Source organism: Lissotriton helveticus, chromosome 6, assembly GCF_964261635.1.
Source record: "Lissotriton helveticus chromosome 6, aLisHel1.1, whole genome shotgun sequence".
Lineage (NCBI taxonomy): Eukaryota > Metazoa > Chordata > Amphibia > Caudata > Salamandridae > Lissotriton > Lissotriton helveticus.
This window is the reverse complement of record NC_136067.1, coordinates 1,700,927,764-1,700,954,621: the sequence shown is the minus strand read 5'-3', so window position 1 is coordinate 1,700,954,621 and position 26,858 is coordinate 1,700,927,764. Positions and strand designations below refer to the sequence as shown.

Below are 26,858 nucleotides of genomic sequence, written 5' to 3'. Positions count from 1 at the left end.
AACAAAAACAGGTCAGACAAAATACAGGAGGAAGGCAAAAAGTTCAGGGATGACCCTGCAAAAAGGGCCAAGTCCAACACTTAGTGTCTAAAAACCCTGTCATCCAGGCATGCATGGGTCAATGTGTTCCTGTGGGAAGCAAAGATGTCCAGTTTCCAGATAAAAGAGAACGTTAACCCCTTGTATGTTCATGACGAGCTCAGATCGTCATGGCATACAGCACTCGGGTGCTCATGACGAGTTGAGCTCGTCATGCGCACCACCCACGGGGGGAGCGCTGGTGCTCCCCCCGCGGGTGGCCAATCTATGTCATTTTCACGAGGAAGGCAGGAGAAGACCTTCCCCTGCCTTCCCCTGTTCCCCCCGCCCACGTCATCAATGACGTCAGCGCGCGAGGCGAGCTGAACGCCTTTGGAGGTTCCCTTTCTCCTCCGACGCACAGGAAAGCCATTTGCTTCCTGCACGTCGGAGGAGAAAAAAGGTAAGTTTGGGGGCTAGGGAGGGGTGATTGAAACTAAAGAGGCATCAGGGGAAAGGAAAGGGTTTTCCTTTCCCTCGATGCCTCTTTTGAGCATTCCTGCTGCACGATCGTGCGATCGTGCAGCAGGAATGCCCACTAGACGCCAGGGATTTTTTTTGTTTTGCAGATGGCAGTGTTTGTTCGTTCGGGGAGCAGCCCCTTGGGCAAGTGTCGCTCCCCTTTATGGGGGCATTTAATATATCGATGCCTGCCCCCCGGGAGGTGGTAGGAACGTTTTTTTTTATTTGGCAAGAAAAATCAGGCATTGTTTTGGGGAGTGGCCCCTTGGGCGAGGCCACTCCCATGGGGGCCATTTTAGGCATGCATGCCTAAATATTTAGTCTTGGGGAGCGACCCCTTAGGCAAGGGTCGCTCCCCTTTTGGGGGCAATGTTTTTCGTTTTGTCTGCCCTCTCTGGGGCAGCAAAAATTTAATTATTACTTATAAATGTTACAATTTGTGCTGGAGAGTGGCCCCTTGGGCAAGGGTCACTCGTATGGGGGGCCATGTTAGGTAGGCTATTTTTCAATATGTAGTTTTGGGGGCATTTTAATTTACTTTGTGTGCCCCCCTGGGGGTGCAGAATGATTTTTTTTTTTTAATTGGGCCAATGTGCTGGGGAGTGGCCCCTTGGGCAAGGTCACTTCCATGGGGGCCATCTTAGGGAGCCCAGTTTATCAAATGTAGTTTTGGGGAGCGACCCTGCTCCCCTTTTGGTGGCCCATACTTTTTCTCTATTTGCCCCAGGGGGGGGGCTGATTTACATGTGTAGAACTCGGGTGGTGGAGTGAGCTAAAGAATGATGATGGATTAAACCCAGATTAGTTGATGGGGGTGAGAGTTAGATTTGCTGAAGCGCTCTGTCCATCAACCCTTTTGATATCACCCTGAGGGGCAGTTTGGTGGGGTGCCGCCTTTGGGCATGGGTTACTCGTCTTTATGGGAGGATGATTGTGACCATTTCTGCCCTCTTTGGGTGGCAGAGTAGCAGTACGTTTTTAGGCCCATCTGCTCCCAAGGGGGGCAGAAGCCATTAGACACCAGAGTTTTTTAAAATTTTGTTTTGGGGGGTGGCCGCAAGGGTTGCTCCCCTTTTACAGGGGTGAATATTTAATTTATACTCTTAGGCCCACCTACCCCTTAGCTTGGATGGTGGTTTGGTGCATTGTTTGCATATGTGATTGTAATTTTTTTTCTCCTTTTTATTCCAGTGTAAAGCTTTTGATTTCTGTTTCTGGTATCACCAGTGGTTGTTGTGCAGTTTTGCGTACTTGCAGCTTTTGGGTAAGTGAAATATTTGTGTTGTATTTGCTCCAAATGAGTAATATTGTAATGTAGGAATTAATTTTTTTTTAAGTGGTCTCATAGTGCAGCATAATTAGTTAGTGTTTTGAGCAAGAAAATCTTTGTGATAGGTTTTGCATTGTCTAATGTATTTTTTTTTCTATTTTTTTGGTTATTGTTGATCCATACTGTGTCTGTGCACAGTACCTGGTGTAACTGCTTCTTGCAAGTAAGTGGTATTGTTTTGCAATGTATAGGTATTTTTTAAAAAGGTGAATTTTGTTCATTGCTTATTTTACAGACTGTTTGTTGTTGTTGACTTGTGTGACAAGTTACCTTTATTAGTAATCATTATGGCTAGCCGTAGAATGACTGCTCAGCAGGTGGTTGTTATGCTTCTTGAATCTTCCTCTGAGCCGGATTACGACACTGACAGTGCGTCTGAGGGAGAGGAGGGAGGAGAAGATTCTGGCAGTGAGTTTTCTCTCCACATGGAATCATCGGATGATGAAGGTTCTCTCAGTGCAGATGAAGGGCCGGTTTTAGAGGAGGATACTGCTGAGCCAATGGTGCAAGAGGTATCTGGATTGCAGCCTAAGGCTGCTAGTCTTCTTACTGGAAGTGCGGGACTCTCGGTTGATCATAATATGGTGCAGCCGGTGTTGCCTGCCTTTAGTGGTGATGCAGGGTGTAGAGTGGATGTGATTTTTTTTTGCCTATACAGTATTTTCAGTTATTTATGGGTGATGAGTTTTTGGGTGAGATTGTTAATCAGACTAATTTGTATGCTGAACAGTTTTTGAGGAACGACAGTGACAAACTTAGGCCCCACTCTAGAGCTACCCGGTGGACTCCCACAAATCTGGAAGAGCTAAAGAAGTTTTTGGGTTTGACGTTATTGATGGGTTTGGTAAGGAAGCCGAACCTGGCTTCATGTTTGTCTTCCAGTCCCTTGATGGCAACAGCCATATTTCCAGTTGTTATGACTCTTGATCGGTATTTACTTTTGCTACGCATGTTGCATTTTGTGGATAATTCTTTGGCGTTGCCACGTAGTCACCCTGACTGTGACCGTCTTTTTAAGATTCGGCCTGATCTTGATCACTTTGTTAATCATTTTTCAGAGATGAGTCTTTGGTTTTGTTCAAGGGTCGTTTGGTTTTAGGCAGTACATCCCTAGCAAGAGGGCACGCTATGGAATTAAACTGTATATGTTGTCTGAGAGTATGACAGGATATGCTTTTAATTTTCGTGTGTACATTGGTAGAGATTCCATTATTGACCCCCCTGGTTGTCCGTCCACTTTTGGAGTGTCAGAGAAAATTGTGTGGGATCTTGCTAGAAGACTGTTCAACAGAGGCCACCATTTATACCTTGATAACTTCTACTCTGCTGTGCAATTGTCTAAGGAATTGTTTAAAGTGGACACTTTTGCATGTGGCACAATCCGCTCTAACCGCAAAGGTTTTCCGAAGGAGCTTGTTTGCAAGAAACTTCAGAGGGGTCAGTGCAGTTCCTTGCGTAGTGAAGAACTACTAGCTGTGAAATTTGTGGACAGGAGGGATGTGTACATGCTGACTACCATCCATGATGAGAGTACTTCACTTGTGCCTGTTTGGGGTCAGGTTGCTGATGTGAACAAACCTGTGTGCATTCTGGACTACAATAAGCACATGGGTGGTGTTGACAGAGTAGATCAGAGGTTGGAACCTTACACTGCTATTCAGAAGGCTTATGTTTGGTATAAGAAGTTGGCCATCCATTTTTTCAACTTAGCAACTTTCAATGCTTTTATTGTGTTCAAGGAGTGTTCTCCTGGGTCCAAGTTGACATTTCTTCAGTTTCAGCACTCTGTGATATCTAGCCTTGTTGTTGTGGAACAAGTAAGTGTTCCTAGATTTGGAGTGGTGGAGGATGTGGCTCGATTGAAAGATCACCACTTTTCTGATTACATTCCTCCCACATCTACAAAAGACTTTCCCACTAGGAGATGTAGAGTCTGTTGGCAAAGAGGTTTGCGGAAGGAGACTCGTCTTTTCTGCCCTGGATGTCCTTCTAACCCTGGGCTGTGTGTGCCTGCTTGTTATAGAGCTTACCACACACAAAAGAATTTTTTGGAGTATCCATGAGTGGTAAAATTAGCTGCCTGGTCTGGGTTTTTTGAAATTTGTATTCTGTTTTAAGGTTGGCATTTGTGCAATGTATTTAGATACAGATTTTGTGTTACTAGATTTGTATCTATTTGCAATTTGTTTGTGTTTGTTTTGTAAAAGAACATTCAAAATGTGATGGTGGTGTGCGTAGGCTGGCGCTTGGCTGGCGGTGTGCGTGGAGTGGCGCTTGACTGGCGGTGTGCGTATAGTGGCGCTTGGCTGTTGGTGTGCGTGGAGTGGCGCTTGGCTGGCGGTGTGCGTGGAGTGACCCTTGACTGGCGGTGTGCGTGGAGTGGCGCTTGGCTGGTGGTGTGCTTGGAGTGGCGCTTGGCTGGCGGTGTGCGTGGAGTGACGCTTAGCTGGCGGTGTGCGTGGAGTGGCGCTTGGCTGACGGTGTGCGTGGAGTGGCGCTTGGCTGGCGGTGTCCATGGAGTGGCGCTTGGCTGGCGGTGTGCGAGGATTGGCGCTTGGCTGGCAGTGTGCGTGGAGTGGCGCTTGGCTTGCGGTGTGCGTGGAGTGGCGCTTGGCTGGCGGTGTGCGTGGAGTGGCGCTTGGTTGGAGGTGTGCATGGCCGGGTGGTGGTGTGGGTGGACTGGCGCTCGGCTGGCGGTGTGTGAGTAGTTACTTTCTGTTGGTCACTACACACACTGCTAGCTGAGCGACACTCCACGGAGTCCATCACTTTGTGTAGTTGGTGTGTCAGGAATGTGGGCGTGTGAAAGTGATGGGCCCTTGAATGGCACTGTCTGCTGGTGTGAGTGTTGTAATGTGATGGGCCCGCGGCCGGCGGTGTGAATGTTTTGTATGTGTCACACATATGAAAGGTGTATGAATAGCCTGTAAAGAGGTTGGTGCCTTGACGTGGCTTTACAGCTCACGAGCTGTGAGTCAATGGTTCAGTTTCTCATACTTTAAATTATAAGAAGTGCATTTCATTTTTGTGAAATAATTTGCTAATACAATTGTATATACTGAATCATCACTCACCCTCGTGCGAAATCCAACCAGTATGGGTGTGTGCTTGCAGATTAGATTGCTGTGCTGTAATATTTGTCTTTTTTTCTCTTTCTGAAGCAGGGTGTACCTTGTCACTTTTTGTGAATGTTGTAATGTGTTGCTTTTGGTCCCGGATGGTGTGAATGGTCTGGTGTGTATCAGGTATGAAAGGTGCGTGAATGGCCTGTAAAACGGTTGGTGCCTTGTCGTGGCTTTACAGCTCACGAGTTGCGAGTCACTGGTTCGGTTTTTATACATTCATTTATTGACAGAGCATTTCATTTCTGTGAAATATCTTGTTAATAAAATGTTATGTACTGAACCATCACTCGCCCTCGTCCAAAATCCAACCAGTATGTGTGTGTGTTTGAGGAATAGATAGCTGTGCTGGAATGTTTGACGTTTGAGTAACTCTGTTAAGGTGTACATTACAGTATAAATAACTTACCAAGGGCCAGATGTAGGTGGCCGTTTCAGGCCATTTACCGACCGGTAACGGACGATTTTGGCCGTTACCGACCGGTAAATGGGTTTTCGGTATGTAGGGGCAATTTTTTACAGATTCGGTAAATTTACCGATTCGGTAAATTTACCGAATCTGTAAAATACCGAATCGGTATTTTTACCGATTCGGTAAATCTGAGATGTAGGTGGGACTCTTCTGAGTCCCAAAAGCCTTACCGAATCAGTATTTTACCATCAAATCCAATTTGATGGTAAAATACCGATTCCGGTGTGCATGCACACCTATGCCATATGACCGGCAGACCAGCCCTTAGGGCATGTATGCCTGCCACATGGCACCCGAGCCTGTTATGGGGGGGCCAGAGGGTGTCAAAGTGACACCCCCTGCACCCTTGTGAAAATCGGTATTTACCGATTCGGTAAATACCGAAACGGTAATGCCCATTCATTCCTATGGGCTTCAAAGCCCATAGGAATGAATGGGCATTACCGATACCGAATTGTTCCGATTCGGTATTCCAGCACATCTGGAATACCTACATATCCACCCCTCAGATTTACCGATTCTTAATTACCGAATCGGTAAAATTCGGTAATTTTCGGTAATTAAGAATCGGTAAATGTATTCTACCTACATCTGGCCCCAAATGTAGATATTATTGTTAAACCATGGGAGTATATGGTGATGTCTCTCTTGTGAATTCTAAGTAATTTTTTTATCAACAATGTCCTGCAAACTTGAAAATGTCTGTCACAATTTCCATGCAATATTGTCCCAAAAATCTCACGCTGTAGAACTGAAAACATAATTAAGTCAAAACAATTTGGTTTTGCAAGGGAGGTGACCTGGATTTTTGGTCCTTTGCTTGGCGGCCATCTAGGGAAACCTATCAAACCCACACACTTCTGAAAACTAGACCCCTGGGGGCTTCCAAGGAGCTACGGCTTGCGTGGATCCCTCAACATTCCCTTACCCAGAATCCCTTGCAAACCTCAATTTTAGCTAAAAAACTGTTTTTTCACACATTTTTGTGTGGGAAAGCGTGGCATCACTGGGCTCACACAAATGTCCTCCCACCCAGCGTTCTCCCTGGTCTCCCGATAAAAATGGTACCTTACTTGCGTGGGTGCCTCAAGGACCCGCAACAGGCAAGGGCCCAAAACCTAATGAGGCGACATCAAAATTACCTATCACAAACCAACCTGGTTTTGCAAGGGGGTTCCCATGAGTTTTTGGCCCGGGTCTCGGCGGCCATCTAGGGAAACCTACCTAACCCACACATTTCTGGAAACTAGAAACCTGGGGGGAGTCCAGCGAGGTATGGCTTGCGTGGGTCCCTCATCATTCTCTTACCCAGAATCCACTGCAAACCTCAAATTTCGCTAAAAAAGTCACTTTATTCTCACATTTCTGTGTGGTAAAGTTGTGGAATCTGCGTGGAACCTCAAATTTCCTCCCACCCAGCGTTCCCCCAGGTCTCCCGATAAAAATGGTACCAAACACGAGGGTCAAGCCAAGGTTAAAGAAGAGAAACCACACATAAGACATTCTCACAAGACATAACCAAAGTGAAATCTCGTTTCTGAGGAGGGTTTAAGGACAGAAACCGTCTCTAGTACCCTATTATGAAAACACGAGGGGTTTTGGTTTATTAACATTTTAGTGATATCTATCAGAACATATACTGGGATGGGGCACACATTACATCAAACATTTCACAATAAAGCAGGGATTCTAAAATATAAAAAAGTAGCTGGTAAACCAAGTACACAACAAAAGCAGACACAACACGGCTTCCTCCTAACACGAGTGTCAAGCCAAGGCTAAAGAAGATAAACCACGCATAAGACATTCTCACAAGACGTTATCAAAGTGAAATCTCGTTTCCGACGAGGGGTTAAGGACAGAAACCTTCTCTAGTACCCCATTATGCAAACACGAGGGGTATAGGTTTATTAACGTTTTAGAGATTTCTTAATGTGCATTAAAATAGAAGGACTACACTCCTGCAACGAGCCCTATGTCTTCAGAGAATACTGGCTTTCTAACCAAAGGCACTTAGCATACAGGTACTTGGGAGCTCGTACTTGTAAACAGAAAAGCTAAACTACAAGAAGCAGAAGAACGCAGAATAAAAGACTGAAAAGCTAGGATTGCATGACTTTTTTTAACATGATATCGTATAAAATTGCCCAATAAAAGATGGAAAGGGCTGTTATAAAAATTAGATGATTGCTCTACGTGACAAGAAAAGGTCGCTAGACCAGTCCTCAAAAGTTTGATTTTTGAAGAAAATATAGTTAATAGTGCTGCAGAGGAAAGACAACAGAATAAAACTTTGGAGGCACAACTTGACCTTTGTCACTAAGAAATAAACCGCAGTGCAGGTCCTTACCAGCGGGCAACTAGAACCTATACCGCAGCCGTCAATTGAGCAACTATTTCAGCTTCTGATTGGTCACAGCAGCTGGCGCCCTACCTTTCATTGATTTACTGTCTCTCTGTAAATTCCTTGCCCCGCCCACGTGCATAAGACACCCCCAAAAAGTAAGTCACGTAGAACTTACCGCTCCCTTACCATGTAGTATGACAACAGACCCGAGTTGTAATCCAGCACAAACCAGCGGTACTGCCAACCTTTCATAACGTTCGTCCATTTGCTTAGCAGACCTTCCATGATAGACACCATACTGGGACAAAATAACAACACCACCTGCGACATCACGTGGCACGTTTTCTGTTGGGCGTGGTGGATGGAGTACAAGGCGGTATCAGCGAAATAAAACCAGCGCAAGCGCACGGCTCGCGCAGCATCAGGGGGAGGGGGCCTGTGCGAGTCTGTTGCGGGAGCATGTAGCATGGCGCGATGATTGCAACCATATGGCGCCGCACGCTCCCGAAAGGGAATCACCAGACGCGCACGCGTTGCCATTGCAAGCAATGCAACTCGTGCACGTTTTTGCCTCTAAAGCTGTGCCGATGGCTAAAGGTCTCTCAGCGAATGCGCGCTGCGTAGGCGAGACCTAAAAACAGTTTATAACAAGTATCCTTTTTAGATAACTGAAAAAATGTAAGCCAGTGTGTCTTTACATTCTGCTATTGACAGTAATCTGAATCTTGTATATAACCCTTCATACTATATTTATGGCTTTTACACGTATGCTAAGTAGTAAACATGACAGTCACCCAAACCAATGGTACTTATGTATCAACCTCGTAAGAACATAATGAGTTGGGTTTGCTGGGATTTGAACTTGTGACTTGTAGAACCCTATTATAGACCCTATTTTTAACTGAATTTCCATGCATAATGGAATATCTGGCCTCTAGTATACACTAGATTTGTGTTCAATTGTTTTCCAGCCTCTTCTTACAGCTCAGGAGGGGTTTACTATGACAGTGTTGCTAACTTTTTAAAATAAAGTCTATTGTAAGCTTTTGACTGGAAACAAGTGTTCTCAGTGAGCAGAGTGCAGTTGGAAAAGAGTCATCTGATTACTACTAGACACAGTGCACAAGTTACTTACCTTCGGTAACAATATATCTGTAAGAAACAGTAGTTAGTATTAGATTACTTACCTTAGAATATCCCCAGGCGTCGGACTGGATCCGGAAATTTTCACGTAGCAGTACCCTTGCGCGTCGGTAGGCGTCGTCTGTGGCTCCGCGTCCATCGTCGGCGCCGTGATGACGTCGTCGGAGTACTTAGACGCCGCCTCCGCGTGCTGACGTCTGTTCTTATACATAGCTTTTCCGCGCCAGAAACGCAGAGCCGTGATAAAAACCAACACTGGTGCCAAAAAACTAGGGCCCTGAAAGGAGAAGACCTTAACCCTGGATATCGGTTCGCAGAACAGGGAGGATGGGTGAGTCGGTAAGGAATCTAATACTAACTACTGTTTCTTACAGATATATTGTTACCGAAGGTAAGTAACTTGTGCATCTGAAAGAAACAGGCTAGTATTAGATTCCTTACCTTAGAATAGATACCCCAGCAATACCAACCCCGGTGGTGGGTCTGCGAGCCAATAATCACACCAGAAAGTCCAGGAGGACTTGGCTGTCCAGGCAGTAGTGTCTCGCAAACGTGTGCAGCGATGCCCACGTAGCTGCCCGACATATGTCTTGCAAGGGGACTCCCCGGCCCAGGGCAGTAGTAGCCGCCGTAGCCCGAGTGGAATGGGCCCTCAGCCCAACAGGAGGCTCCTTCTTAGCCAAGGAGTAGCATACTTTGATGCACAAGACGACCCACCGAGAGATGGTCCGTTTGTGCACCGCCCGACCTTTCTTAGCGCCCACGTAACCAACGAAGAGTTGGTCACCCACCCGGAACTGGCGTGTGCGATCCAGATAGAAGGAGAGCGCACGTTTTGGGTCCAGACGGTGGAGCCTCTCTTCCTCCTTCGAGGGATGCGGAGGCTGAAAGAAGGTGGGCAAAGTGATGGACTGCCCGATGTGGAAGGCTGTGACTACCTTGGGCAGGAAAAAGGGTTTTGTCCGCAACACAACTTTGTCCGGATGGACAGAAAGGAAAGGAGGTTTGGAAGAAAGAGCCTGGAGCTCACTCACTCTCCTGGCAGAGGTGATGGCAACCAGGAAAGCAGTCTTCAGAGTAAGAAGGCAGAGAGGACAGTTATGAAGTGGCACAAGGAGCGCACATCAAAAAGGTAAGTACAAGGTTCAAGTCCCACTGGGGCATCACGAATGGAACAGGAGGGAACATGTGTGTGATGCCCTTCAAAAACCTATTTACAATGGGGGACTTGAACAAAGATGGCTGATCAGGTAGCCTCAAGAAGGCTGAAAGGGCAGAAAGGTAGCCCTTGATAGTGCCCAGAGCAGAGCCCTGCTGGGCAAGAGAAAGAAGGAAGAGGAGAACCTCAGAAAGGGGTGCAGAGAGAGGATCCACAGCCTTTGCTGTGCACCATGCCACAAATCTATTCCACCTGCAGGTGTATACCTACTTTGTGGAGGGACGCCTGGCTGCCAGAATCACAGAATAAACTTCAGGAGGCAAATCAAATGGCCTCAACTGTCGCCGCTCAATCTCCAAGCATGGAGGTGGAGACTGGACAGGTTCGGGTGGAGAACCGTCCCCTGCTGCTGCGACAGAAGGTCCTCCCGAAGAGGCAGACGAATCAGGGGATCGACAGACATACTGAGTAGTTCGGGATACCAGTACCTTCGTGCCCAGTCCGGAGCCACAAGGATAACTTGGGCCCGGTCGCGCCGAGTCTTCTTCAGCAGTCTGGGTAGAAGTGGTATAGGCGGAAAGGCGTACAACAGACCGCAGCTCCACTCGCGACGAAAAGCGTCTCCGAGCGAGTGCCGCCTTGGAAATTCCAACGCGCAGGACTGAGGACATTGCGCGTTCTCTTCGGTGGCGAATAGATCTAACCAAGGCTCTCCCCACAGCTGAAAGAGGCCTTGCGCCACGTCTGAGTTCAGATGCCATTCGTGATCCATCATGCACCGACGGCTGAGTTCGTCTGCCCTGGCGTTCAGGGAACCTGCCAGGTGTTGAACCACCAGGCTCACGCCCTGATGTTCCAGCCACTGCCAGAGGAACTCCTGGCATAGGGTCCACGACCCCACCACGACCGTTTGTGTTGCAGTACCACATGGCGGTGGTGTTGTCCGTGAACACCTGCACTACACTCCCCCGGACAGAGGGGAGGAATGCCTTCAGTGCAAGCCGGATCGCCCACAGCTCCAGAAGGTTGATGTGGAGCCGGGACTCCGCCGGAGACCAGAGAGAGGCCTCTGATCTTCGCCTTTCCCATGTGGCCCCTCCAGCCCTGGAGGGACGCGCCATCACAACTATGTGCTTCGGTTGGGGTAGGGAGAGGGATCTGCCACTGACCCAATCGCGGTCAGTGAGCCACCACTGCAACTGTCTTGCAGTGCCCTCCGAGATCAAGACATGGTCGGACAAGTTGCCCTGGTGCTGGGCCCACTGAAACTTCAGGTCCCACTGCAGAGCCCGCATCTGCCACCTGGCGTGATGCACCAGAAGGATGCAGGAGGCCATCAGCCCCAGAAGCCGCAGCGTCAACCTGACTGTGACTCGGGATAAAGGCTGAAAGATCGGAATCAGAGCCTAAATATCCCGAACCCGCTGTTCGGGAGGATAAACCCGAAACTGCGCCAAGTCTAAAACCGCTCCGATGAAGAGGAGCTTCTGAGAGGGGCACAGGTGTGACTTCGGCACATTGATGGAGAACCCCAGCAGGTGCCGGAGGTCGGCCGTAGTCTGGAGGTGGCTGATGACTGTCTGGGGCGAGCCCGCCTTCAACAACCAGTCGTCGAGGTAGGGGAAGACTGAAACCCCTAACCTGCGCAGATGATCTGCGACCACCACCATCACTTTCGTGAACACCCGTAGGGCGCTGGTAAGGCCGAAGGGGAGCACGGTAAACTGAAAGTGCTCGTGGCCTACCGTGAACCGCAGGTAACGCCGGCAGGACGGGGATATGAAAATAAGCGTCCTGCAAGTCCAACGCTACCATCCAGTCTCCAGGGTCCAGGGCAGCTAAGACCTGAGCCAATGTCAGCATCTTGAACTTCTCTTGACGGAGGAAGCCGTTGACGCTCCGCAGGTCCAAGATCGGGCGTAGACCCCCTTTGCCCATCTTGGGTACCAGAAAGTAGTGGGAGTAACAACCACACCCTACTTCTGGCCCAGGAACGTGCTTGATGGCCCCCTTGGCCAAGCGGGCCGTAACTTCCTCTCTGAGAAGTGTCAAGTGATCCCCCGACACGCGGTGGTACTGCGGTGGCATGGCTGGAGGGGTCGCCTCAAAGTGGAGGGAGTAGCCCCTTCGGACGATTTGCAGCACCCACCTGTCCGATGTAACGGTGCGCCAGTGGAGGTGGTGATGGCGAACCCTGCCTCCCACTGGCGTAACATGGGCCTGAAAAGTCGGACTAGGAAAGTTTTGAGGCGGATGCTGCAGGGGCAGGTGTGGGCTGGCCGCGCCGTTGTCCCCGACAGCCGCCACGGCGGATTCCACAGCCGCCACCTCGCTGGATGTTAGACTGCGGTGCGTGGCTGGCAGCACATGTGAGGGCGCCCCTTCCTTGGCCACAAAAGGAGTGAAAGGCACCCATTTGCTGGCGCGGGGCCGAGAGGCCCAAGGACTTGGCCGTAGCCCTGGAGTCCTTAAAAGGCTCAAGCGCATGGTCTGCCTTGTCGCCAAAGAGGCGATGCCCATCAAACAGTATGTCCATAAGAGTGTTCTGGACATCAGCCGAGAAGTTGGCGGACCTCAACAAGGCGTGGCGACGAATCGCCACCGTTGTTGCCATCGCTCTGCCCAGTGAGTCCGTGGTATCCAGCCCACACCGGATGGAGTACGGTGCCGCATCTCGACCCTCCGCAAGGGCTTGGGCGAGTTTAGCCCGGACCTCCTCCGGACATTGTGGCAGCACGTCCGCAACCATGTCCCACAGAGAGTGGGTGTAGCGGCCCAAGAGGCATGCGGTGTTGACTGACCGCAGTCCCAAACTTAAGGATGAGAATACCTTCTTTCCGTACTGCTCATACCTCTTGGATTCCCGATCAAGGGGAGCCGTCGGGAACGCGGTCAGGGAGTTAGAGGCCTGGATGACCAGGCTCTTGGGGTGGGATGGGTGGACAGGAAAGCAGGGTCGCCCGGAGCCGGGCGGTGGTGTCTGGCCACGTTCCTATCTACAGGCTGACCTGGAGTGGGCCTGGACCAGGTGCTCAAAAGAACGTCAGACAAGGCCTCATTAAACGCCAGCAGAGGCTCGGCCGAGCTTGCCTGCGGTTTAAGGACCTCAGTAAGGAGGTTAGTCCTCATGGCCGCGACGGGGAGCTCAAGATGTAAGGCCTTGGCTGCCCGCGCCAACACCACACTATAAGCAGCCCCCTCCTCCGTAGCCACGGTGGGAGGGGAGACAAAACCAGTGTCCGGCGAGGTATCCAGACCACTGGCGTCCCCTAGCTCTCCTGCCTAGTCCTGGCAGGACTGACACTCCCGTGCCGAAGGTCTTCAGACCCCTCCCAATCCTCCTCACCACCCATCTCCTGATACTCAGGACCAAAGGATGGGGCCGGGTGATAGGAGTAGAAATCTCCCATCGGGGTCGGATACGGCGCCGGTCCGGTGCCAGACCCGAATAGAAGGAGGGATCGGGAACGGTGCCGCCCGAAGGGGCCGAAGCACCTGACCCGCTGGGACTCCCAGTCGGGCCCGCAGAGCCCGAAGGCGCAGCGGGACCCGACGGAGGAGTGCGCAACCTCATGGCCGAGAGGAAGGCCTCAATCTCCTCCGGCCTCGCATTCTGCCCAGGGACCGTCGGGTATGGAGCAGGCCGCGACGCCCGCGGCGCCGACGGAGCCGCATGGGCGGTGTCAACCGAACCCCCGGCCGAGTCGCGCGAGCGTTGGGGGGAGTCGGAGAGCGATGACGTCTCTTCGACTTCTTGTGCTTACCTGAGGAGCCTGAAGACCGTGGACGACTCCCGGAGCCATGGTGGCTCCGACCCCGCGACCGGTCCCTCGACCTCCTCTTGGACCGGGACCTCGAGCGGCGCGGGGCCGACTGCCGGAGCTCGAGCCGCTTGCGGGACCGCTCCCGCATAGCCTTAGACGTCAGGGCTCGACAGTCGGAACAGGCCTTGTCGTCGTGGTCGAGGCCTAGGCAATGAAGACACCAGCGATGGGGGTCGGTAACCGACAACAGTCGGTCGCAGTCGGCGCAGGGTTTGAACCCGGACATCCCTACCGGCACCGTCAGAGTCGTGAAGACTTCGAAGCTGATCAAAAATGATCGAAAAAGTTTAGTCAAAAATTGACTAAGGGTACCACTTTTTCCGGATTGGCGCTTGCTGGCGCGGAAAAAAGAAGAACTGACGTCAGCACGCGGAGGAGGCGTCTAAGTACTCCGACGACGTCTTCACGGCGCCCACGACGCCGACGACGGACGCGGAGCCGCAGACGACGCCTACAGACGCGCAAGGGTACTGCTACGCAAAAATTTCCGGATCCAGTCTGACGCCTGGGGATATTCTAAGGTAAGGAATCTAATACTAACCTGTTTCTTTCAGATAAACTCTGCAGAAATTCCATACTAATACGTGGTTTCGAGAGGGATGTATCTGCAGGTCTGTTTGAAATTTCGGGAACTACTTCTGCCATACTAGCTGAACATTTTAACATAGCAGTCCTAGTGGCCTAACTATGGTTGTTAGCAGACCATACAACATGTTGTAGTTCTTACGAGACATGGTGCAATGTCGAAGATGGGGTGAATTAAAGAAAACTGTTCCTCAATGACTCTGTATTGGTTGCCCTACATTTGCAAGTCATGCCCATGCACAGTGTGATTATGTTGGTTTGTCTCAAATGTATTTTTTTTTCAATTAGAAATTTTTGCCAATATTTATTAAGTTACTTGCAGAATGTATAAAACAAGAGCTACACTGATCCAGTCCTTTATATTCCTGGGTGGCGTATATAATGCATGAATGCACTGGGAAGTGGGGTGACAGAGATAACTAGTACTAAATTAACCCTAAATCTAATTACAACGTGCTTCCCACAACTGGAGAGAATATATGTTTATTAATGAATTGAGTCACGTCCTGTGTCCCCACAATAGTATTAATAATATTATATACATTATTAAATGTGATTGGATAAATCATCATCTGTTTTGCTGGATTATCCAAGTTCTCAGGTTGATTTCTTTATCATATAAATCCCATCAGGGAACATAATTTCGAAGTCCACAATCATCACTCTTTTATTATCAAGTGAAAATATTATTCCTATTATGTCTAAGATCAGACAAATTGGAAATGAACATTTTGACAGTGCTGGAGCCAACCTGAATGGCCATCTCTGACAAACTGTATTCTATCAGTGAACATTACACCCTCAAAAGAAGGTTCACCTCTGGTTTGCACAATTTAACGATGTAACTTACAATAAATGTAATATTTCATCAAATTCAGAATAAAAACAATCAGTATGCTAATTTTGGAATCAGTATCAAATCCATATTAGAGTATTCACTTGAACATACTTCTCATAAAGTAACAGCTGATTTCAGAAAGAAGCCAACTCGATAGGAGACTTTCTCATTGCTTAACAATTGAAAATATCTAAGAACCACCCTGTATTGGACCAGGCAACATTTCCTTAAAAGTGGTATTAGCATGTTCTGGGCTCTTTGGATAGTATTGTCTCTTTTGAGGGATCAGATATGGTTTGGATGTAAAAGCCTGTAATGATTATCATTTTGTTTATACGTGGATGTTACAATGATGATGTTAGTATTGGAGTGGGAAAGTCTTATAGTAACTTTGTACTGCTTGGCCAGCACTAGGTTTTTGTTGTAAATCACTAAAAAGTTTAATAAAAACAAAGTGGTACAGGCAACTGCTTAGTAAAAAATCTAGTAAAATTGACAAAAGAAGATAAAATGGAGCAGGGTTTGCTTAGATGCGCTGTTGCAGGGGTGGGAACCCCGGGGAAATTCATTGTTGAAACCCAAGATGAAGCTGAGCAAATGGTGACCAATACCCCTCCTTAAGTGGAATAAAAGGGACTTTCACATCTTCCCATTCCTCAAGAAAAATAAGGTTCCGTAGCAAAAAAATATTTTATATTAAGATAGTTTTGCACAGTGATTTTACAATGTTCAGGTCCTCCCTTAAGGATCACCTTTTCTTCAAAAAGAACGATTTCAATACCTTCTTGTCTGCTTTATCAGCAAGTGATGTTAAATGGAATAACTCCAAGTGGCCAAAGTCTTTTAAAGATAAATCAGCATAAGTGATCCAAGGGATAGCTCTACCCCTATCTTGCAGTAAACTCTCTTTGATAACGTCTCTATTTAGACTTGCCTCATAATTACCCAAAATCGGTAGCCATAATAAAATGTAATATGGTTGGTCAGATAAGAAAAACCAAGCTCGCCATAGCAAGAAAAATGTGAGCTGGTGGGCGGTTAATTCAACAGTCACCTCCATAAATGATTTTCCTCGAGCTCTAAGGCATGGCTGTTAGTTTAGTCACAAACGCCTGCACCATAACTAGCCATTGGTGCATTTTGAAACTTGTAAATAGACAAAAGGGGGAACAAGGTCATATAATTCAGGGAAGACTCAGAATGATCTTGCCCCCAGACAGCTTTAAAGTACTGGCAGAGATATGTGAAACCAAAGTACCCGAATTAGCAAACGCAACAGCCAAGTACATGAAGCTTTGCACAGTAATTGCTTACTCACACATGCTAAAGGGGCATTCATATGCTTCTTATGGCCACAGGCCATAATATGAGATTCACTGAAATTAGTAGTTAAATGCAAGATGGCCATAAATTCAACAAAAGAATCAACCAACTTATGTCAGGCTTTAGGCATGCAGGCCATAAGGACCACATTGTTGGCATACAATAACCCCAGGATTGCCACGCTGCCTATTGGTGGTAGAACCTTGGATGCATTCAATAAAAAAGGCTCTCAGGTAATTAAAATATCAAATAAAACCCAACAGTTCAAACAAGCAACCTTGGTGCATGCCACGGGTAAGGCTGAATGTCTCAGTGAGCTCCCTGTAGGTCCAAAGCACACCCTAGCCACAGATTCTCATTACGTTTTATACAGTAAATTACAAAAGCCACATCCAGCAGCAACCTCCATAGCTTACAGTAGTTTATGATATCAAAAGTGTTGGATAGGTCACTGATTGCTAGGTACGGTGGGCAGTGCCTAGCAATAGAATATTTCCCCACATTAAGATTTAGGTTCAGGCACTGCTCCCCCATGCTCAGCTGCTTTCTGCACCCGTACTGACTAGGGTGCAGTATATTATGAACACACGCCCATTCTCGCATCCTGTTGAACATAACACTACATACTTATATTGGCCTAGGTATCACTCCGGGAGATAGGGCAGTATCTGTTAGGCTCTGACCTATTATCTTTCCTGAAAATAGGCACAATTGTTGAGAGGGACCCGGGCAGGTTGTTGAAAGAGATGTTATTAATACATTGGTAAGGGGTGGGGCTTAGAGCTCAACGTTACATTTTACAAGACCATTGGGTAACCCATCTGGCAATGGGGCTTTCGAACTAGCACTTTGAAAAATGGCATTTGTAACTTCTTCAGAAGCGAATGTTAGCTTTGTGTGGACCGCAAACTGATTCTCAAAGTGGGGAGTAGATGAAAGATCTTCTACATATTCAAGAAATGCTTAACCTGATTGCTAGAATTTATATTACTATAAACCTTATTATCTGGGGCGCCACTTAACCTACATTGTTTAAGCGTGAACCAAAAGGTATTAGGATATTTCCGTCTGGTGGTGTAGGAAATGCACCCCATTATTCATCATTAAGCTCAGTCTTCCTTATCTTTGTATTTTGTACTGTAGTCTAGCATGTTCTTCCTCATGAGGTATCCTTAGTTTTTCAGCACAGGTTTTAGGAGGAACACCCTAATATAAGAGCACAACTCTATATCAGGCAGAATATTAATTCTCTCAGACACTTCAGAAAGACATTTAAGGAAAGCATTTGTGTTATGTCGCAAAAATTTACCCAAACTCAAACTAGGGATGGGCATATGCCAATACAGCTTAAACCCTTATCATGGATATATGGCTGAACCAGACCTTTCAGTGGTGTTTTAATTTTCAACAAGTAGAAACAACGTCATTGTTAATGCGTTTTGGTCACTATGTCTAGTTATACTTACACAACCCCCACTAAAATACGCAAAATGCCTGCCCCTGGTAGCAAAAATGTGGTCAATAATCATTGCACAGTCCACCCTCAATAGGAGGAGGTTTCCAGTCACCATTATCCATCAATTCTATAACATTTACCAAATCAAACATAGCACGATACTTCCCCAACTCCTCACTCCGATCCCACACTGAAACTGGGTTATTTACAAATAATAATTTCCCCCCTCGGATGTACTAGGAGCATATTTCACATTGAAACCTCTAAAGATCACAACATTCAATTGTTGGGTATAGCGCTGAGCTATTAGGTGAGTGAGAAATTCAAACAAATGCGCAAAATTACAATTATCTCTATTGCTAAAATCATTATTAAAAAGTATCTAATAAATGCGCAAATAGTCCCTTTCCCCCTTGATAAGAATCGATTGAAAGGCATAAGGCTCAGTGGGTACCTCCGCCACTTCAAGTTTTAGTGAATCGTTAACCAAATGGATAAACCGCCTTTCACTCAGCCAAAGCTAGATCGAGTGGGCGGGTTGCAGTGACAAGCGTAACCTTCATGTGCCACTAGTACATTATCCCTGGATTCCGGGAAGAAACTAATATTATATTTGTCGAGAAAAGATATTCAATCAGGGATCTGCAGCTTAGAGCGAAACCCTGCCACATTCCAACTAATTACATACAGGTGGGGTTGAATAGCATAGGTTGTTAATACAAGCTCCAAGAAATTAGGAGGGATAAAACAGAACCCTTGGCCGCAGAGATGTCAAGGTTGGGAGGGAGTTAGTCAATAGCACTTGTATGTTAAGGCTCCAAATCAATTTAAAGTAGCAATCAGGCATTTAAAACCACTGATGTGAGGGTCAAGAATGGTTTACAGTGCTCCTGAGAATGCATGGGGTTGCAAGATCATTGATGGTGCTACGAAGTCATGAGGATTATAAAAGTACCTCCAGGGCAGGGTAATGATCATACTGCATGAATGACCCCATCTGGGGTATGACAACAAATTTCTTGCATGGATAGCATTATTGAAATTAAGTATGCAATCTCCCTAAATTTCGTTTTTTAAAGCAGCCAGTCTAACCCACTCTTCTAACCGTGGGTCTTCTAGTGCTAATAACCATCTGAAACACCTATGGTTGGTCTGCCAGTGAAGGACTTTGCTAAAGAGGTATCCATAGTATTCTTACACAGCCCACTGAAGGGTGAGAACACCTGCCAAGAGTAAAACGTTAGGATAGCAGTCGGGGGGAGGCCCTCCTTGGTACATTCTCTTTACAATTGTCCTGGAGCAACCTGATGTCATTCTTAGTGGCTAATATTAAGTGTGAGGTTACCACTTGCACTGCCAGTTGAGCCTCATCAGCCAATGGGCTCTTGCGGTAATTGGTATCTCAGAACATCTGAGCTCATAGACAAATGATCACTTCCATTGTTTACCCTTGACTTGAATCAACTTCGGGACAATGCTTCTTCCTGGGTGGCAGAGGAGCACGTAGAAAGGGTGAATGGATGGCATGGCTGGGCTCATAGATGTAATTAATTCTTGACTTGGAGAAAGGGCGTGCTCAAAGGTTTGAGATCTCTGTGCCATCTCGAACTGGGATTCTATTTGAGTAAGACACTCAACTGTTAGTAGCAGTTCTGACTGGTGGATATGTGTAAACCTTTCACAACAGTCTTTTTGAAATTTTAAAGAAAACTGTTGGGTGATTAATTTGCAGTTGATAGAAAAGCCTGCGCCTGTGTCTTCCTTCTTTTCCTTTTAGGCACAGGAGCAATTGGGGATTTCAAAACAGGGGAAACTTGATGTTCTTCTCTGAACTCGAGCTCTGGGATCCTTACAGACGTATTGTTGGTATTCAACAGGGGGCACGTTCCATCTTTCTCTGTAATGGTGCCCTGATTATTGTCACCAGACCTTTTGCTGATCGAAAGTTTACGCTAAGTTAATGCAATTTCCTTAGAGATTACTCCAATGGCCTTTGTACAGCGAGTTGCTTTCCTCTTTCCCAAAATGCCAGATACTATGAAAATATAAAACAGTTAACTGTGAGGTTACAGGCCTTCCATTGTGGCCTGAATGCTGAACTGTAAACGCTACAGTGAGACAGGTTAAAATAACTGTCTTTGATTTAGTAAATCGTTCTTAGCCTGCAAGGTAGGATGCATGGTATTTAAAAGTAGAACATGTAGAAAATGAATGTTACCATGTTGCTACATTCATAAGGTCCTAAGCGCATTTTTCACTGTGAAAGGCCTGGTTGTCCCATGTAGAAAATCAGAGTGCACATTAAAAAACTAATACTATAACTCAAAAATGGGACCAGAGAGAAAAATAAATAAATATTTTAAATTGATAAAAATCCAATACAATTGTGAAGTTGCGTTTTTGTTAATTGTTTAGGAAAAGTTAACTTTTACAAGTTACCTTTTCCCTGCCTGAAGTTCCTGAAGGCTAATTTGCATTATCTCTCCAGCGACTCTCAGACTGTATTTGGTCTGAATGAGATGGGGGATTCCTCCCAGGAGCTACACAATAGGTAACTTAGAGATAGGTCGAGCAGACTGAGCAAAGATGATTCCTTTGAGCTCAGTAGAAGGGTCAGGACTGGCCATCCTGTAAACAGGATGCTAGGATAACTCTTGTGCATTCCTTACCTTATGCTGAAGGACCCAAGTTTAGTCTTAGCAGACCTCTTGGTCCTGGTTTGATGAGGATACAGGGTGGGCTTCAAACAGGATTTTAGTATTCGCTGTGGATGGACACTGGTGGTTTTCATAGTCCTCTCTCCCTACACACCTCCAGCCTTCATAGACCAAGTATAGCATGACTGAAGACTGTAGCCATCTTGGCATTTTGGGCCTGTTTCCAGTAAAACAAAGTGGGCAGGATTGCCGTCAGGAACTTTTACCCCACTGGTTAGAGATCTCCCAATCAACGCGACATTGTAGCTAGTGCCGGGCATAATTAAGGAACCCCAACACACCTTCTCAGAACACATTCTAGCCCGGCTGAAGATCAGAAGAGGACTGGACCTGCTGTCTGTAACTGAGAGGAGCTCTGAAGGACTGGGCCTGAATCGCCTAGTACTCAGGACGAAGAAGCAGACTCCAAGAGACAGTTAACTGACTTCCAACAGTGATACTACATGTTGCAAGAGGCATTTTTTGGAAATTCCCAAATGACCAGTGCCAACTGGAACTTCGACTGGCCTTTTCTGGTAGCCTCTACCTGGAATCCTGGGAATCTCTAGGTGCTCCCGGAGGCCCTGAGGACCTTAAAAGAGTACTCCTGTGGATGTTTAGGCACGAAAACGTTCGGATACGTTTGAAAAACGTTTGCTGCAGACTTCAAGGGGACTTGGCGAGAAAAGTATCTAACTGATGGAATCAAGATTGTCCTACGAGCCGATCTCCACACCCCTGAAAAAAATGACGAAGTCCCTTCTGTGATGGGAATTTGACATTTTTTTACCGAAAAGCCTCAAAAGCTCCAGAGCTTCAGCTGGGTCAACTGGCTTAGTGTATCTGACCTTCCGTTCCACGGCAGGAGTCACAATTTCAGTTATGCTACATGCAGAGAAGAATGTTCCTTCAGAAAAACAACTAAAACCCGTTTTGGATTGGCACTTACATTTTTTTTTTTTACTTTCTGAATTCCAAGCTCCAGCTGAACCATTCTACTTCATGTATCTGATAACATGTGACTAACCACAGAAGTAGATTTTTTACTCACTTGGAAACCTCTGTGTGAGTAAATCCATTTACGAATACAAAGTTTCATGAATTTGAAAAGTGGATTTGCCCTCGTAAATCAGGCTGTTTGTGCTTGCAAGACTAACTTTTAAAAACGAGGCCTTTCTTCTCTGCGAAGCAGTGAGACGCCACTTCTAGTCATAATCTGCCAATTTCTATTAATATTACCCAAAAGGATTCTTCAGACATCAAATAGGCTAACAATTGTGAAAAGTGCTTTTGCTAACACAACAGTAGAAATTACAACCAATTTCTATTAATATTACCCAACAGGATTCTTCAGACATCAAATAAGCTAACAATTGTGAAAAGTGCTTTTGCTAATACAACAGTAGAAATTACAACCCAAGACACAGTTGCATCCGCTAAGTCTCTGGCCCTTGCTGCCCAAAGTAATCCACTATATTATGTGCATGAGGTTTGCTATTTATTTGTTATTTTTTTTTTACAATTGTCTCTTTCTGCTTTTCCCAGCTTCCAAAGTTTAACAGCCTCAAACCCCGAATCTTTCTAAATGTGCAAAAAAGAACAGTGAAACATTTGAATTAATCTAACAAACAACATTAAAAACAGGCACAACCCCACCAATGTAATTCATTGAAGTATCTGCCCTTGAATGTGCACTTACGTCTAGCTATTTTTCTGGATTTCTTTTTTTTGTCTGGCGGTTCCTTTCCATCCTCGGCCTTGGTTGTCTTTGCTACAATAAAAAGGTGAATGGTTAAGAATATATGACGCACATATACACAATAAAATTTATGTATTTGTTGTTTAAAAAAGTCATTGTTACACTGTTTCTATCCTTGTTTAAACGGTAAAGGCCTCTCGATAGAACAACAACCCTAGTCGTCCATAAAGGGTGTCTTCTTGCCAAGGAAGATCCTTTCAAACATACCTAGCTGATATAACCAGGACTCCCTAAAAGGGCATGGGTGTCTATTAATGCCAATCAATAGACAATTTCTTGATTATGTCAGTGTCCAAGACAAAGCAGCACAAAAGCATATAGCACAAAAAGAATGGTCGAATGAGTAGAAAACAATGCAATATTTGCTGTTAAAATGAGCTTAATTAATTTGAATTACTGATTCACTCAGAAGTAAATCACTATGGGCTTGCTTCACAGACCTTTATTCAATGAGCGATTTTTTTTTTCAATTTAGCATACATCTGTCATTTCTAAGGCCTGTTAATAATGGTACACAATTTACAGATCTTGGAATAATGGTAGACTGAGTTGGACTTGCCGGAATTCATACTCATGACCTACAGATCATTAAAGATGTCAGAAGTGAGCATTTAATTAAAAAAGAAAATTGTGTGTCTTAGTCATGCACCTAAGTCAAAAGTGAGACATTACTGATGTATGGTTTGTGAATTGGCCATGAAAGAAGCACCAATGCTCGAAATTACTTTTAGCTGTGGTTGATTAAGAACTCTAACCCTCAAGAGTGGGATTTCAATCAACCCACTGAAAAATGCAGTTTGTTGTGAAGAACAGTAAATGTAATAGCATTGTGTATGGCATTGAGCTGGTAGTTTGAAAACATGGCGAGATAACTAACAATTTTCTAAATGGACATGTTCTTTATCATTTTTAAATCTCATCAAGAGAACAATTTTCTATCTCTAATCAATATTACAAAAGATAGATAAAATAACAGTTACAATTCTTAGTCTAGTCCAATCATAATATACCTTCATATATAATGACAATAGCAAAGATTGAGCCTCAGTTGATTTCAATCACCATCAAATAATATTCTTCATAACCATTGGCATAGTTTTGCTTGATTGTTTTTTGAAAGTGGCAAATTCAAAAGAAAAGCCAGACTCACCATTAAGGCCAGTAAAGTAAGTACCAGAGAGGCAGGGCAGGCGCCTTTGGTTTACTTGAGACACAAAGTAAGGGGCTGCAAGGTGGCGCTGCTACCACCAAAGATTGGGCCATTCTGGCTTGCGGAGAGCCTTTTTAGGCCCCACCGGATACTGTTGCCCCCTTCACGGAACTGAGTTTGAAGAAGAAGTCGCATCTGGTGAAATGGGCAGAGGCATGCCAGACAGCTTTCGATACCCTGAAGGAGGCCATGTACATGGTCCCCGTGCTCAAGGGGCCTGATTTCTCCCAGGAGTTGTGGTGCCAACCAATGCCACTGAGCACGGTGTGGCGGCTGTGCTTTCACAGCTAAATGAGGAGGGCCTGGATTAACCAGTAGCCTTCCTTGTTCAGGGGCTACTACCCAGGAAACAGAGGTGCAGTGCCATTGAAAGGGAAGCCTTTGTTGTGGTATGGGTACTGAAGAAGGTGAGGCCCTGAATGTTTGGCCCTAAATGTTTGGGACTCACTTCCAGATTCAAACAGACCACAGGCCCCTCCAATGGTTAATGCAGATGAGGGGTGGGAATCCAAAACTATTGAGGTGGTCCATCTCCCTACTAAATTAATTTCACGATGGAGCACCGGCCTGAAACCAGGCACACCAATCCGGATGGTCTTTCCAGATTGTTCTGCCTTAGTGATGAGAACTAGTTCTCATCACTCTCTGCAGCGGGGACCTGGCATCTTTTGGCGTGTCTTCCATGACCTTTTTGGCTGCGGATCTCAAGTTTGGACCTTGTTTTGCTCAGTCAGGACTTTGAGTACGTTTAACACTGGCATTCAGTGCCAAAGAGCTGTGCTTGGCTTAAACATACCAGTGATTGGTGTATACATCATTAGCTGATTCGAGTTAGCTGTAAGTCCCTTATCTAGGAACAAGACATGTGCTCAGGGCATGTACCTCGAATGCTCCTCGTGGTCCTGCAGCACTGGTTGCACTATCCACGGACGTAGCTCATCGATTCTGCCACAGGTTTGCCCTGGTGGGGCTTGTGGGAGCAGGTTACTGTTACTCAGCTTGGCATCTGAAGGGCTACATGCCACATTTCTGCATGGCTCTTGCTATATTGGAGTTCTCCCGGGTGCCAGGGTGCAGTGTTAGGAAGAGGTAGGGCAGGTGCACATGTGGGTTACATTCAAAGGTGGTGAATGGCACTGGATGGTGTGTACATTAGGATGGGGCCTGCCTGTCCAAGTGGATTAGCATGGGGGAATGTAGAGAAAGGCTGTTGAGCAGTATTTCCTTCATGCAGAATAGTAGCAGTATAGTGTTTGATATCGTGAGTTTGAATCCTCTCTGGTAGCACAAGTGGATCTTATGGTAACATCACTTTGGGAAAGTGGGCATTTTGATACTTGAGGCTCTGTGTGCCTGTCTCCAATTCACATCTGGGTGCTGGGGGGGACAGCTACATCTGTGCATTCTTGATAGAAAGCGATAAACTAGGGGCTCAAGGGAAAATGTAGACCTCTGGCTCTGAGGGGTCTTTCTGGGACGGTTACGTGGGGCTGGAATTGAGACCTGCATTCCAGGGGTCAGGGTCTTGGGCCCACTAAAGATAGTGATCAACCCTCCAGGGGTAGGATGGCATACAGGACAAAATCTGGAGACGGCCTGTGCATTTCAAAAGTGGACTTTTGAACTGATGGTATTTTCAAAGGCATTGTGGGTATAACTACTGGGGCTCCGGTCTTAGAAATTAAAGACGCTTTTACATTTGGACCCATATTACGCTGGTTCGACTTAGGGACAATGGCAAGAGAAATCATTAAGGCAGGAGGGACTGCAACTGGATTATCAAAAGACTTGTGGTGGCCTGGAGTTTGTAGTGCTCCAGGAAGGGGACTATTACTTGGTGGATTTTGCCTGGACCTTGCTGGCCTGCAGCTAAGTGCTAACAGTCGTGGCCCGGGTCCCTAAGTACTCTCCAAGAGCCAGTTGGCTGTCCTCCGGTCCATGAGATTCCAGATCAAAAGGACCGTGCATGGTGTGGTGGAAACAGGTGGAAGTGATCGTTGGTTGGGAAAAGGACCGCCTTGACCTACACTGCCCTCACATTGTGCAGAATTGTGTGTTCATATAGATTAGAAGCCCACCTGAGGTGCCAGGATGTGAGGAGTTTCAGGAGTGAGGGGAACCTTGCAGAGTTCAAGGGACATATGTTTGCAACAAGGGGACCTGTGCTAGCTTGCATTCCGGAGTGTATGGTGTCCTCTGGATGTTTCGAGGACCTGAGCTGAGAATGCTTTGACTTCCAGATCGGGTAGACGACTGTGCCTGACATCGCAACCTCCGTTCAAGGTCGCTGGCACATTCTCCACACCACAAGACACTTTGTTGTGGAAAACATTGTGATGGGGCCCGAGGGGGGCGCCGGGAGGTCTAATCCGGATGGACGAACGTAAGTGACTGTTTCTTTCAGTTTTAGGCGGTTCTGACAATCTAATCAATGTAGCCTCAGCAGGGGCAATGCATACCATTGGCTGGTATAGTTAAGTGACTGAGGGGGTGGATCAGGAGGCATAATCAAAGACCTGTGATCACTTGGCCATTGCAACTGTTGGGGGTATGCGATAGTGGGGTATGTTGTGCAGATAAATACCCCTAATCAGGGCATATATGTTCATGCCGTTCAGCTGCTAATGGGAAAGTTTGACAAAATGCATGCAACTGTAAAATGTGTATTTAATGTGTATCTCCTTTTGATTTCAAAGTATGTGTAATACAAAGACCAGTGTTTTATACATAATGTGTGGAGTCTTTTTGTGGTGTACGCAGTGTCTTGCGAGCATGGTGTTTTGCCAGCCCTTTACACTTGTCCCTGAGGATGAGCCTGACTGCTCGGTGCCAAGGTACCCAAGGATTAGCGCAGGTTATCAGACACATGTATCGTACTCATGCTATCTAGGACGGAGGATTATGACCAACTTTGATGCGTCGCAGCCAGCTGGAAACCACTGGGTCTATCATACCTCATAACTTTGGAATTCCACAGCAACATTTGAAAAACTGACTGCTTGCTTTGCCACTTGCAATTGAAGAGTTTTTCTACAGGAGCACTAAAACGAATGA

General features: G+C 46.4%; 1 protein-coding gene across 13 annotated transcripts in view; it reads right to left on the bottom strand.

Annotated features, from left to right (window-relative positions):
- Positions 1–26,858, bottom strand: part of LOC144763708 (uncharacterized) — a 2,434,724-nt gene that overhangs the window by 1,280,849 nt on the left and 1,127,017 nt on the right. For all 13 annotated transcript variants that reach the window (XM_078649561.1, XM_078649562.1, XM_078649564.1 and 10 more), the window contains one exon: positions 22,535–22,606. In XM_078649561.1, coding sequence (XP_078505687.1) covers positions 22,535–22,606 — 72 coding nt within the window. The remainder of the gene's footprint in view (positions 1–22,534; positions 22,607–26,858) is intronic.